The 15511-nt window shown below is 28.4% G+C and overlaps 1 protein-coding gene and 1 long non-coding RNA gene across 8 annotated transcripts; one reads left to right on the top strand and one right to left on the bottom strand.

Annotated features, from left to right (window-relative positions):
- Positions 1-1194: 1194 nt before the first annotated feature.
- LOC124427767 (BTB/POZ domain-containing protein 6-A) lies at positions 1195-15424 on the top strand. Of its 7 annotated transcripts, none has more exons than XM_046971092.1 (7): positions 1195-1426; positions 2964-3071; positions 10740-10939; positions 11589-11761; positions 12253-12530; positions 12638-13023; positions 13222-15424. In XM_046971092.1, exons 3-7 carry the CDS (start codon positions 10862-10864, stop codon positions 13432-13434), a joined length of 1128 nt encoding a protein of 375 aa, XP_046827048.1. In that variant the 5' UTR covers positions 1195-1426; positions 2964-3071; positions 10740-10861; the 3' UTR covers positions 13435-15424. The 7 variants fall into 7 exon arrangements, with proteins under 7 accessions (XP_046827048.1, XP_046827049.1, XP_046827052.1 ...); XM_046971093.1 differs by having other exon boundaries at positions 2964-3139; XM_046971097.1 differs by lacking the exon at positions 1195-1426 and adding an exon at positions 2383-2701.
- LOC124427771 lies at positions 2144-2732 on the bottom strand. Its single transcript, XR_006943018.1, has 2 exons — positions 2615-2732; positions 2144-2384 (listed from the first exon to the last, which is right to left on the bottom strand). It is a non-coding gene; the product is annotated as an uncharacterized LOC124427771 (long non-coding RNA).
- Positions 15425-15511: the final 87 nt, after the last annotated feature.

Raw genomic sequence — 15511 nt, 5'->3', positions numbered from 1 at the left:
ATCGATATATACATACATATTCGACATTTTTACTTCAGACCAGATCATATAAACCCTACCCTATCTAATTCACCGATAACAAAAGATTTATTTCGTAAGTAAGACAAAGTTGTTTTGATTAGTTTGTTAGAAATTTGTATTGATATACGTATATACATGGATAATATTATCGAGTGAAAAAATTATTATATATAAACAATTGTCTTGAATTATAATCTTTTTCATTATATTTTTATTATAATTATTATTTATCTAAATATTATTCAGACATTAATCCACACACATTAATAAGGATCTTATTTATCCAAAACGAGATAATTGTTTATGAAATACGAGAGAAAAAGAGAAAGAAATTCTCTTTAATTCATTTCCTCTTCAAAGGTGAATAACACAAGAAATTATAAATACACTCGTTTTTCTCTTTGTCTTCGAAGGTGCATTGACAAATTAAGTTACTCGCAAGGATAAGTTCTACATTGGAAAAACTATTCAACGCAAATTAACGTACCATTTTAGGTAGAACAATCGATTTTTAGTGACTGAGATCGATCTGCTAACGCATTGCGTTATACATCTTAATGTAGTTATTATCTCGATTATGTTAAAAACTTTATTGTTCCGTACCGGATCTAATGATTAGATTTCTTCCTGTCGTATCTTCCATGAGAATATGTGAACAGCAGGTCAATCGGTAACTCACTAAAAATATTAATTTCGTGGGATAGTTATTTTTATGATACTCATGTAAATTATTTAGGTCAGTTTTAGATGAAAAGGGGTCACGTACATTTTCGAAGTGAATTCGACAATCTATACGTTTTTTCGAATTGAAAACGTGAATTTAAAAATACATTCTTCGATCTTTAAAGATATTGACTAGAATTACAAATTTTTTCTTCCTTATTAAAAAGTGTCATCTACTATCGTAATCGTCAAAATTGCTATGAACAATAAAAATGTAAATTTTTATTTCTTGAAATAATAGAAAATTTAGAATGTATTGAGAAATGAATTATGACGAAGAGGGGCAGGGAAAGAGGGAAGTGTGGGGGTGGAGAAGGGGAAAAAAAAAGAACGTGTTATTGTTTATACGAGAAAAGAACGGAGAATGTTAGGCGTCTGCGCATCGGGACGCATGCTATGTATAGCCAATGATATGCCCGATGCCAGGGCACCGGTTCCTTCGTGCGAATTATATGTTCATTGCAGACCTAGTAATCGGCCAACGCAGACGTTGTCCGAGTCTTAAAGTGCGAATATTTTTCGATATAAACAAATGATAGCTTCAATTAATATTTATTAAAAATTAAAAAAAAAAAAAAATAACAAAAATTTTCGAGCGAACGTTCGATAAAAAGAAAGAAAGAAATACACTTTAAAAATATTCATAGATCACACAATAAGTTCTTAGGGTGATACTAATCGAGTAAGTTAAACGTTAAAACACACAGTGTGTATTATATTTATCGAGTGTTCGTCTGTGAAAGAAAGAAAGAAAGACGAAAAACAAAAAAGAAAAAACAAAAGAAAAAGAAAAAGAAAACAAAAAGAAAGAGAGAAAAAAAATTGTGCAGTGAATGAAAATCATTATTTCTTTTTATTTTTTTTTTATTTTCGTGTATCCAGTGAAGTTCTTTATTCATATGAATACATAAAAGGTATTATCATATATTAGCAATCATAAATCTTCGAAATGCATAAGTTAATACTTACCAGTGTTAATCTTAGTGTATATATATAATTAAAAGTAAGATTATAAATTTCGGTACTTTCATGAAATGATATTATCTAATCATGGAAGTGTACTTATGGAACAACAGTGACGGGAATAAACATTTCATTTCAACGAGATAATCTTCGTCTTAGTGCCGGTTGTTAGCTACGGGAACGAGCAACTATTTAATCACTGATAATTATTCGCAAGCTTTGTTAATTCTGTCAACGAAGATTATTTCTCCGCGCATATTTATTCTTACGGTGGTATTATTATTATTATTATTATTATTTCGTAACGCTACCTTTAAATTGTTACTTCCTTTATCATTTTTATTTCATATTTATCATTACGACATCTTGTATTGTCCACATTTTACGTGATTAAGGGTAAAGAAAACTGATAGTTTTCAGTGAAAATTTTACAAGGTTTCTTTATCTTTTCTTTTACTCTCTCTCTTCCTCTCTCTCTCTCTCTCTCTCTCTCTCTCTCTCTCTCTCTCTCTCTCTCTCTCTCTCTCTCTCTCTTCATGTCGTCCCTTCACCAATATTCCCTCGTTCGATTCATGGTTGATGATTCAAAGAAACTAATAAAACGTTATCATCCTATTACGATATCCGTTCGTTTCTCTGTTGAAATATTGGATATAGTATCGAACAAAAATAAATCCCTAAAAGTAAGTAATCCTTCATATATTAAACGTCGTCCAATAATTTCCTTCTATCACTGGTATCTGAAGTTTTGTTCTCTTAGAAATATTTATAATAGCACACAATCCAATAAATGTATATTTCTATCTAATTATAATTTCGTAACAATGATAATCTCGTTAGTAATATTTTAATAGGTTTCCGTCTGATTATTGTAAGCCCGAACTACTGCGAAACGATCGATACCTACCTAAATATATACGTATATTTCTACGATATCATAGATAAGTCTTGTATCCATAGTGAATCGAGTAAACAGATGCTAAGTATGAATAATGTGAGCCTGTAATATTTTTAACAAAATTTTTATCTTGTTCCTTTTCATTTCTTTCCTTTCCTTTTTCGTTTCTTTTTTTCTTTTCTTTTTCTTTTTTTTTTCAATCTCTACATTCACTTACGTCTCACGTTTTTTCTTTATTATCGCGAATAGAACGTATTATAATGATATACGATATATTGTAATATATAGGTATATTGTTGAATATAACAATATGTAATAGCAATGTGTACCATTGTAAAATCGTTATTTTCATTCGCAGCGCCAAGCTGGATTTTGCGCAAAGAAAGCGACCACCAGTCAAGTCAGTCCTCTGTCCCTCCTCTGGTTACTGAGGGAGAGTACTTTAACAGAGAATGTAGATACCTGTGTACGTATACGTGTATGCGCGTGCTTGTGTACATGTGTGTGTGCGTATGCGTCAAACTGTAGACTGAGGTAGGTAGAGTATTGATCACACCGGTACTTGTCCTATGTTGGTTACATCGAAGGGCCATTCCTTTTTTTTTAAATTGATAGGTACATCACATAAATTCGATCTTGATTAAAACATTTCAAAGGTTCACATTGATATATCGATATATGATGACTCGACGAGTAATCGAAGAGTTTCTTCTAATAGTTCTAAAGATATCATCAAAGTGATGAACGATTAACTCGAGAAAAAAAAAGAAAAGGAAAAAACGTTTAGGGACCGTCGAGTTTGCACCTGAAATAGCATCAACACTTATTCACTTATAATACGATCGTAAACTTGAATGTTTCTTATTTTACCGTATTACGTACGATTCCCGTTTTATAAAGTGCGTGAGTCAGACAGATCGAGAAACTGTTTCTAATTGTACGGTGTAGGTCTACGTTCGAGGAAACAATTACCATTGAAATTAATCTATTTAGATTTAATCATTAATTCGACGTGACTTATCGATGAACCGTTATCGTTGTTTTAGATATTAGACACGTATATAATATACATTAACATGTACATATGTAGATAGATGATACATTCGAAGATCATTTCAAGAAATAAGATTATTTTATATTATGCATTTTATTCTTTATTGTTTCTTTTTATTTTGGTCTCTTTCTCTCTTTCTATTTATCTCTCTCTCTCTCTTTCTCTCTCTCTCTCTTTCTTTCTCCCTTTCTAAGATTGTCATATTAGTCCAATGATATCATTGGTAGAAGAACTATTGTATCGTCGTGCTCGATGCGATTTCGATGGTATCACATGAACTCACGTGTGTGTCATGCAGGCACGAGTTAATCCTCATAAGTTTATATAAACACACATACTCACGTACGTTTGTGTATATATATATATATATATATATATATATATATGTATATGTATACATTATGTATATACACATTTGAAACTACAGGAGAGTATTATTTGCACGTTCGTAACATTGACTTGAACTTTTCCCTTTGCTTTAAAAAATATCGAAATAGATACATTTATTACGTTAAAGCTTGTTAACAACCTCAAACGAATTATCACAACTTCGAATAGAAAGTGTTCTCAATTAATCAAGTACGAATAATTCTTAAAGATAAAATTTTCTTTTCTTTTCTTTTCTTTTCTTTTATTTTATTTAATTCATTTTTTCTTTTTTTTTCTTTCATTCGTTCAATTTTGTAAAAAAAGAAATGGGAATTCGTTTACTTTATTTCTTTCTATGAGGAAGAGCATGATTCATTTACATTTATAGAAAATTGAGAAGTTCCATTAAACTATAGTTTTTTTCCATGATTATCTCTTCCTTCCTCTTTCCTCTCTCTCTCTCTCTCTCTCTCTCTCTTTCCTCTCTCTCTCTCTCTCTCTCTCTCTCTCTCTCTCTCTTTATCTCTCTTTATCTCACACAGGTCTATTAGATTTCTAATACATTCATGTATCTCATCTTTTCACCGCAAAATCATCCATAAAAAAAAAAGATAATTGATTAATCGGCAAGTTTTATTCCATTGTTGACGCGATGGGTCACGTGATTTCCTGCAGGCCGGATGCTGGCGGTCGCATTCAAAACGACAAAAGTGCACGGACCTACTCGATGCCAGTTCATTTCGCGTTCGTTCATCGTCGGATGTGAAACGCGAAATGTTTTAATTGATACGACGTTCTTATTCGTCAACGATACTTCGTTCGTTTTGTTTCAAGTAAAAAGAAAAGGAAAAAAAAGAAAGAAATTTTGAATAGAAATTATACCTATGGGATCTCACGTGTCTATTCGAGATATGCGTTTGCTCGTTGGATTTGTTGGATTTTTCAAAATGGCCGGTAAGCATTTTTGTAAACATTGTTTTTTCGATTATAAACATTTCTTTTGTTTTTATTTATTTTTATTATAAAAAAAAGAAAAGAAATAAATAAAAACTTTTGTTCTTTTCTCCCTCTCTTTCAACGATTAGAAAAATTTACATATAAATTATTCATAGTATCTTACGTGTGTCCATTACAAAATACGTGTTTACTTATTAGATTTTTCATAATGATCGGTAAACATTCGTGAATTTTGTAGTTTATTTATTTTCTTTTTTCTTTTCTTCTAATTTATCTTAATAAGAACAAATTTATTTCTTTCTATTTTATTTACAATTAGATGGTTTTGATGATAAATATTTTTTCATTAATAAACAAATTTTTGTGTGAAATTGTCGGAGGAAATCCTTAATGATGTTCGAATAAAAAGAAATCGAGCAAAGTATTACGATGCAATTAGCATGAGCCACCATCGAAGAAACCATCATTATCTCCTCAACGAGAAGCTTTATTATGCAAGAGAGGTGTGCGTCTTACAATCGGTACAGCTGTAATAAATGTGTGCGATCCAATATTGATCGCCGTACTGAGTCATAAAATTCCTTGAAACAGATCTCGTTGATGGAATATGAAAGAGTTCGAATGAAAGAGGGAACTTCGATTTCTACGTGATACAATAGAATAATTTCGATCGAAGAGTAAAAACGTTTATGATAATTAATAATTCTACGATATTTTAAGGTCATTTTTAAACAATTTTTTTATACGTAAAATAATTCTTGTTTATATATATTATTATTTATTTATTTATTTTTTTTGTTCTTGTTAACAATACAAACGTTTACATTAATTAATAGTAAATTAATCAAATTTATTATGATCGCGATATAGTTTTTTTTTTCTTTTTTTTTTTTTTTTTTTTTTTTTTTTTGTTAAGAATAAATGTCTTCCGGTAATATTTGTCTTCTTCCATTCATGTACGAATGCGTGCACGCAAAGCCTGGCTCTCGTAATCGTGATATTTTTCTACAATTTGATACGTTCGTAATTCTTTGGCTAAAGGAGACCTTGTTAAAGTATCGCAAGTAGTTTTACCCAAGGTTTCTCCATAAGATTATAATGTTTTCCATCGTTGACTAATTTTCGCACGTTATTCATTCTTACTTCCCAACTACGACACGCGTGCCGATTTAATTAACACATTTGTCATTGTTACGCATAACGTTTTCATTCCGTATCGTTCGTGTTGAGGGTGCTAACAATCGATCTTATTGTTCTTGAAAGAAGTTACTCGTCTTCCGGCAAATTATTAATACTATTCGAACTTGAGATTTATAGTTTCCTACAAAAAGAAAGGAAAAAAAATAAGAGATGAAGAAAATTGTAAAATGAATAATTCGATCATGGATCATTCGTAATTGCAACGTGATATAATTTCCAGTCATTCTTTATCATTTGCATTCATTGTTCCTTCTTATTTCTCCCTCTCCCTCCCTCTCTCTCTCTCTCTCTCTCTCTCTCCCTCTTTCTCACCTCATTTCTTTATTATTAAGATCTATCAATGCATTCAACGAACGTTTGCTATCCAAACTAGTAGAGCTCAACGAGTGAAACGTAGAAAAACACAAAATCGAAACACAATTGTATAATGTGCATGTGTATGTATATAGAATATATGCATCTATGTAGCCTTTACCAATCGTTCAAACTTTTTCAATCAAGTTTTTTTTTACAATTGGTACATAGTTACGTATATACGTGACCGTATAATTCGACGGTAAAGGATCTAGAATTTAATCGTTCATTTAAATATGGTATACTTTCACCGTGACATTCGTCCAAACACTTTTGATATCGATTAACAAAAAAAAAAAAATGGAGAGAATGAAAGGAAGATAAAAAAGAAAAAAATTTCTATATCGATAATTAAAATCAACTTAAATGAACGATTTCGATTGGTTCCAACAATGCGGGTACTTCTTAATAAGACCAGCCGATAGATTCATTCCAATTCGATTAATCGAACACCTCTTTTCAAATATTTCATTCTTCTTTTAGACATCATTGAGTCATAGAGTTTTATCGTTTGTTAATAGCAAAAAAAAAAAAAGAAATTTTTATTTCCTCTCGTTTTTGCAATTTATTTATTTGAACAAATTATAAAGCGATAAATGTTTCCATAAAATATCTTAAATGAAGTTTATTTGTTCACGAGTGACTTCGTTTTCCTACGTGTTATCATTTTTAAGCAAATAATAACTTGCGCACTTATCGACATATCGATATTATTTTTACTTCTTTTTTTCTTTTCTTTGTTTTTTCTTTCGATTATATAAATTCCGTACAAATAACTCCCGAAATGAATGAATTAATTATTTAATTTATTTATTTAATTATTTATGTATATAATATATGACTAACCATGTAAAATGTCTCTTAATTTGTATGAAACAAATCGACGATCATACGGGTACTTTGATTCAGACCTGTTGACATTGAAACAACGGCACAACGTGACACTCCAAACGTGATCCGTTTTCAAATTTAATCTTGAATACTTTTACTTTCATCTTGATATTTCATTTATCGTCTTAATCTCGATAAATTATTTTTGATTAGTCTCGCTCTGTTGTTATTATTGTTGTTTTCATAGTCGTTGTTTTTGTTGTTGTTAGTGCGATGAATGCATACCGAGTAATATTATTATAAACTTATTTGCAATTGAGCTAATCACTTTCGTTTTATCTCTATATGTCAAGGATACTTCCTTTTTTGCGGTTTTAATAATTTTTTTTTTTTCAAGATAAAACGCACATAAATCAAAAGTATGTACCGTCCTCGCTTGTTATCTCAAAGTCGTGAAGAAACTAAACAATTTAATAAAATAATAATTCGATGTAACAAAAAGAAAAAAATAATCCAGTGACATGGCTCGTTTGTAAAATTAGAAAAACGAAGAAAAGTTCGTTAATAAATAAATAACTACAATTTCACCGGTCAACGTGAATGTGATAAAGGAATCAAAAAAAGGAAAAAAAAAAAAAGGAAAGAAATTATTATTATACTAAAAACATGTCGATTTGTGTAAAATAATTTATTTCATTATATTTTAATTTTTAAACTGTTTCTTTTGAGAAATATATCGAGAGAGAGAGAAAAAAAAAGAATGGCATACATTTTACATTACAAACTTTTATGAAGTAACTTTACATTCTACAAATTCACACGATAGTTTTTGTTACTCGATACACTTGAGTGGACAACGATAACCGGACTTAATATACGTATCGTCAGATAGCATACATTGCCTCCTATTCCGAGGTTACGTTCGTTCTTGCATTTGTCTATCTAAGGAATTTAGACCTCCATAGTGAAACCATGTTATGGTAAAGACGATAAAATTGCTTTTGCAATAAGAAAAAAAAAAAGAAGAAAAAAGATTCACTTCAAAAGTGAATCATGATTCAATTAACAAATGTTTCATTCTTTTATCATCTTTCATTCTTAACGAATCAAATCAATCAACATTTTTGAAATTTTGTAAAGAACTCAAAAGTACATAAAATATAAAAAGTATATGTATTTATTTCCGATATATTTTGCACTATTTCCTCTTCCTCATACGAAAATGAAAAATTTTAGCGATTAATGCGGGTGTGTAAAACGCAAAAAGGAATGAATTTCAATTGAATTAAAAGGCCGTGTGCAAGAACTCGTTTAACTTAATTACCAGTGATGATGTCGGTTTGCATTAATTTTATTAAACCACTCTTTTTTTTTCATACGATGTATACCGACGTCTTTGTATTCTTATGAAACAAGTTTTATTTCCTTTTTTCTTTTTTTCTTTATTCATTCATTAATTTTTTTTTTCAACGAACTACAGCTATCCTTCAATTTTCTCTCTTTATCTCTCTCTCTCTCTCTCTCTTTCTCTCTCTCTTTTTCTCTCTTTCAATTTATTTATGCTACACATATTCATTTGAAAATATTTTACTTTATAATTCATATGGTATGCCTTTTTGTAGCGAATTACTCGAAAAGATCGAGGCATGTAGGCCCGTGTCTGTACTCTTTCTTTAGTCGATCTAATATTAGCGTGATCCTCAAAGTCAACGATCTCCTTTCTAAGAGAAAAGAAACAGAGACAGAGAGAGAAAGAGAGAGAGAGAGACAGAGAGAGAGAGAGAGAGAGAGAGAGAGAGAGAAAGAGAGAGACAAAAGATCAGCATCTTGGTAGTTCGTCTCGAGTCGAAAGTTTCGCTTGATTTTCATCGTCAAATAAAACGATCTTCCTATTTTTGGCAAGTGAATATGTACGAGCAACCTTGGCACGAGAAAAGCTCGACGAAAACAGAAATAGAAATTCATCGTCGACGTATATTGTTCTCTTTTACATATACACATATATATATATATATATATATATATATATATATAATCTCGTTTAATTAATATCTGACAATCTCGTTCATTCAAAAGATACAAATAACTCTAGGAGGATTAATTAATAATAAATGCTTTTTATTTTTTTTCTTTTTACTTTTTTAATGATTCAAATTAGATCATCTTTAATATTGAAATAGCAAGGATCAAAGAATACATTTATTTTATTGAAAGCGCTATCGCTAACGTTTAAAAAAATATTTTTTCCTTGAAATTATCAATAGATGAGGATCGTCAGTCGTTAACTTTCATTAGAATATTTGGTCATCGATAATATCGACTTTAAATACGAATTAAAGTTCAATGACATTTTTATCGACTTCTTGGTAGTTCAAAGATCGTCAAAATAAAGAGGAGAAAATATACAAAAAAAGATCTCTATAGGTTTTTGTAGACATTGTATCGATTTGTTTATATTTGTCTTGGAAGAAGTAACGTATTGAAAATACATTCTTACTGACTTTCGTTAACTGCTTGTGTTTATAAACAGTCGTCGTCATCCACGTCATATTCGATAAAATTTAAGGGCATTAAATTAACATTTAAGTTGATGTTTAAGATAAAGTCGATTTGAATTGTCAGTCGAGTTCGAGAATTCGAATGGTTTCTCTCGAAAATTTATCAATGTATTCCTCTAACAAAATTATATTTCATGTATTTTTAAAGTGAATTCTCGTGACAGTTCTAAATATATGTGTATATATATATATATATATGTATATATATATATATATATATATATATATATTTATGTGAGTGTGTTAAATAACTTTTTAGATTTTGATCGGTTAAAAAAAAAAAAGAAATTTCATTGACTCAATGAAAGATCTTTTAGAAAAACGCAGATTTATAGAAAAGATAAATTATCGCTATATCGTCCCTTTATAGACAACATATATATATATATATATATATATATATATATATATATATATCAGGTATTATGTATAGAGAACTTTTTATCTTTTATCATTATTGAAGAAATACTAAAATAATCAGAACTTCGTACTATCTATTGCGAATACTTGCCAAACCCATGTGTGTCTTAGATACCATCATGGTTAATGGGAAATATTTGTACGTTTTACGGTAGGATTTTAAAAGGATTGATGATAAAAAATGATTGAAATATAATTTTAAAGGTGATAACAATTGATCGAAAATGTCCCTATGACGATTAGTATACCATACGATTTCTCACTGTAAACTTTAAGAATTTCTTCTCTCTCTCTCTTTCTCTCTTTTTGTTTTTTTTTTTTTTTACACAAAATAAAACCAAAGAATCTTCGATGAATTTAACGAAGAAAGTTATTGATTTATTTCGTTCAGTTGATGATACGAGATGTATCGGGCATACGGAGACTGAGAAAACGTGGGAAAACATTCGAGAGGTTTTTCTACGAAATAGGATCTCTCTCAAGGTCACTGCGATACATTTGTCCTCGAAAAATATGTCCGAAGTTCTTCCACTCATCGTATCGGACGAGACTACGTCTGACATTGATCCTCGTAACATGGTCAATCTCGAGGTATTTATATTAATTTTATATTAATTTTATATTAATTATATTGTTGTGTTTATTATGTATATGTATAAGAAATATTCGATCATGTTCTTTCTTTTTTCATAAGAAAACAATAAAGATCTCAATTATAATAATTATCAAATTTAATTGTTATTAAAATATAAGTCACGAGTAATCAAGATCCATTTATTTTAAAGAATAAAATTAAAAAAATAAAAGAAAAACACAAAAAGATTTTATTATTTTTAATTTCAAATTTAAAAAATAAAACAAAGTTTTATCTTGATTTTTCGTTTTAAAATAAAAATCATGATTAAAAAGTATCATGACACTTGACGACATTCAAATAAATAATATCTTTCATAATATTCGATTTAAACTTTAATGTTAAATTAAATTAATTCGAATTTTTAATTAAAAAAAAAAGCTTTTGCGATAAAAAAAAGTTAAATTCTTTATCTTATTTATTTTAATTTTATTATAAGATAAATAATATAAAATGATCGAAAGAAAATATACTTTCTTGATATATGATTATTTAATTAATCATATCGTTCATGTCCTATGTATTTACGATTTAACAAATATTGAGAAGATAGCAGATGGTGTAATAACATGCGTGTAAGATTTCTTCGGTCTACTGTCAATGCAGGTAGGGTTGCCTGGGGACACCTGGTGGTATTGTGTAGAAAGGGAACGATTGGCTAAAAAATCTGAATGCTTTCGTGCAATGCTTACGGGACCTATGGCACCAGAACGAACCGATCCTCCTCCGCTTTTAACCATAAAACATATCGAAAAACGAGCGTTCGATCATTTCTTCAGGTATTACATTTATAATCCTTATCAACTTTTCTTTTTTTTTTTTTTTTTTTTTTAATATTCATACAGTCAAGAAACTATGCTAATTCTTTTTCAATTCTCATAAAAATCTTACTTGTTGTCATAAATTCGAATTTAAAAGGACACAAAGATATTCTCTTAAAGTCATAAATAATTTTATTCTTTAGATTATTTGATTATATAAATTATTTAAATATCAAGATGAATTAAAAAAAAAAAGAAGAAGAAGATACGAAGATAAATCGAGATCTCAATATTGATTTAATATTACTTTAAAGCTACTAAAATTAAAAGTTACTAAAAGCTATACAAAATTTCTTTTTCTTTTTTTATCTTTTAGATTATTTTATTATATCATCTAAACGATTTAAATGTATCAGGACAAATGGAAAAAATGAGAAAGACAAGAATAATATAATATATTGAATTTAATTTCATGTTTCAACGAACATTTGTTTATTTATCTGTCACAGATATCTGAACGACGAACCCATTATCTTTCAATCAGTATCAACTGCCAGAGCAACACTCGATGTAGCGCATCAATATATTTGTTTAGATCTCGCACGTTTTGCAATAAATTATCTCGAAGAGAATTTAGATTCTTCGACTGTTCTCGAAATCTATGAAAATCTTCATCTATATGCAAATAGTTTATCTCCTTCTACGCCTCAAGATAACGATACGGAAGAATCATCTAATAGACCTTCAGCTCCGCCAGCATCTGACGACGACGAGGGTAGTGAAATAGGTGAACATTTTATTTTAATAATATTGTACAATCGATATTTTAATAATATTGTACAATCCATATATTTTTTTTTTTTAATAAAAAAAAATATATATATATATTTATAGCTGCAGCCTGTACCGAACTTCTCTTTCGATGTTTAAATGTCATTGATGCTGATCCTTCAACTGTACTTCTTCAAGAACGTTTCGAGGAATTGAATGTCAAGGAAGTTAAGGAAATTGCGTGTCGCGATACATTGAGATTACCTAACGAAGCTATTCTTTTTGCTGCACTCGATAGATGGGCTGCATCGAATTGTAGAAAACGTGGCGTCGAACCAACATCATCGAACAAAAGGGCATCGTTATCGGATGAAGTTTGGTACTCTGTAAGATATTTACTTATGACGGATAGGGAATTCATCGATGGCCCAATGGCCCATGGTATTTTAACTAGCGAAGAGTCCGCTTTTATATTTGCCAAAATTCTTGGACATCCTGGTAAAGAAGAGGTAAACTTTTAGATATTTATAATATCCGACGTTTTTTTTTATGATATTTAATTTTTTAATTTAATATTTTTCTTTCCTTTTATCATACACGATAAATTTTCAATTGTACGATATATATATATATATTTTTTTTTTTTTGATAAAAAGATAAATTAATATACATAATGATTATATTTTTTATTATTATTTAAATTATAGATAAATATTTCCACGAACAATCCTTTATGGAGGCTAACCAATACACCTAGAATTGGGACGATAACGTATCATAGTCAAGGTTGTAGTATGTTAAAATCAGGTAAGAAGGAACGTCAAGATAATAGAAAAAATCGACGGAAAGAGTGTGCCGGTCAAGCATGTTCCAGAATTTGTACCTGTTTCGTGCGCGTCTTAGCGTGCGTATTCGAATAAATCCGAGGATCGAAAGAAATCTTACATTTTATTACTGAATCTCTTATCGAGATAAATATGAAAAAAGTTTTCAACTGCACTTTTTTCTTCATTTTGAATTCGATATTAAAAATATAGTAATAATATTATATACGTAGAATTTATGAGATCGATAATAATCGAAAACAACGAAAAACGTGGTACTTAGATCTCAATCGATGAATTTTCTCTTTTTTTATTTTCGATATTCCTTATACAGTGCCATCGAACGCTATAAAAAAAAAAAAAAAAAAGTAAAAAAAAATAGAACTTGTATGTTTTATATGACAATATTTATATGACAGTAATCGTATTATATTTAATAATTATGTTTAATTGTTTTTCCGAAAGTTAGTCAGACACTTGAAAATAGAAAGTACATACATATATACATACATATACAGTAAACAGTTTTATTGTCAATTGCCGGAAAGTTAATATACATATACTTATACATATATATATATATATATATATATATATATATACACACACATACATTTAGACTACAATCTCGAGAGCATTGAAAGAATGAATATTTTTATATATCATAGACTAAACAACTTTTATTATTTTTCTCCTAACAGAAGAATAATTAACAATCTCGAAATGTTCCTTTGTTTTATTGTCTTATTTATTTCTAATAATTGCAAAATAAGAAACAGACAAGAATAACATATAATTTGATAAATAAATTAATAATTATTCCTATATATATTGTGCTATAATATTATAATAATCTAGTCTGACTTTGATTGTGTTCATTATTAACTTAAATTTAGCGAATTTCCTATGTAGCCGAAGTTAGAAGAAAGTTAGAAGAAAACAATTGTAATCGATTTGAGAAATATGCATACGTTGTTACTTGCAAATATAATCGGCATAAACATATACATATATATATATATATATATATATATATATATACTATATATATTATATATACATACAAACATACATATACACACACATTGTCTCGTCCATTCATTTGATTTCAAAGCAATGTAAGTTTGTCGAGTTAATATCGCTTCTAAGTGCAATTATTTAATATGCTATAAATATATATATATACAAAATGCTTCGGAAATAAGTGGCTAAATTTTTATTGTATCGTGATAATCTAACATGACCTTTTTTCATCCTTAAGGAGAGTAAAATACGATACCAAGGTTTTTGACTATCTATTTCTAAAGCAGCCTATATATACATATGTGTGTATGTGTATATATATATATATATATATATATATATATATATATATATTTGTTTCTACATTTATACAGCTTTTCTATGGCGAATCAAAGACTTTATTATTTACGAAGTTTTATACTCTTCTCAAATAATCCGTTAGTATTGACAAAGTTTTTTATGTTTATTAATTTCAATTAGATACGAGTGAATAATTAGCTCTTTTTCTTAAAAAAAATTAAAAAATAAATAAATAAATAAGAAAATAAAGAAAGAAAACGAAAAAAGAAAAAACGTAATAATATATAATTAAATGATTTTGATAGAGCACATAAATTTTTACACATCTATCTTCGTATTGACATTCGTTTATAATCGTTTAAAATTCTATTATTGCTATTATAATTCATAATTGATAATCTTCAAGTTAATATTTACATCGTTGAGAATTTTATGTATTATTAGAAACGTTATATTGTATTACATTTCTATTATGACCGACCGTTATGTGAATATTAATAATTATTCTTTATATGTATATACATCGTTTAGTTATAATATATATATATATTTATTAATTTTTGAACGAACTTAAAATTTATGTTATATTATAGATGGAATGTTGAATATGATTGATATGATACTTTTAAAACAAATTATATCTTATAATATTCAATAGTGTAATGACGTTTAATTACATAGTTTTATGTGTAGACTAATGCCAAACAAAGAGACTATCAAAGTATATATAAAGTAAATTAATAAACTAAATATCACATTTTAATATCTATGTGTGCTATTCTTTTACATACAACCCAAGTAATTCATAAATAAAAAATTAATTTTAAATAAACGATGAATTTTTAATAAC

The sequence above is a fragment of the Vespa crabro genome, chromosome 10 (genome assembly GCF_910589235.1).
Source record: "Vespa crabro chromosome 10, iyVesCrab1.2, whole genome shotgun sequence".
Taxonomy (NCBI): domain Eukaryota; kingdom Metazoa; phylum Arthropoda; class Insecta; order Hymenoptera; family Vespidae; genus Vespa; species Vespa crabro.
Note: the sequence above shows the minus strand (reverse complement) of the source record. Positions and strands in the feature narration are given on the sequence as shown.

What these genes read in the sequence shown, in the direction of transcription:
- LOC124427767 (XM_046971091.1), top strand. Translation starts at nt 4,913, where the DNA reads ATGGGATCTCACGTGTCTATTCGAGATATGCGTTTGCTCGTTGGATTT. An exon ending in CGACGAGGGTAGTGAAATAG is followed by an intron (nt 12,531 to 12,637) that starts GTGAACATTTTA and finishes ATATATTTATAG; the next exon opens with CTGCAGCCTGTACCGAACTT. An exon ending in GACATCCTGGTAAAGAAGAG is followed by an intron (nt 13,024 to 13,221) that starts GTAAACTTTTAG and finishes TTTAAATTATAG; the next exon opens with ATAAATATTTCCACGAACAA.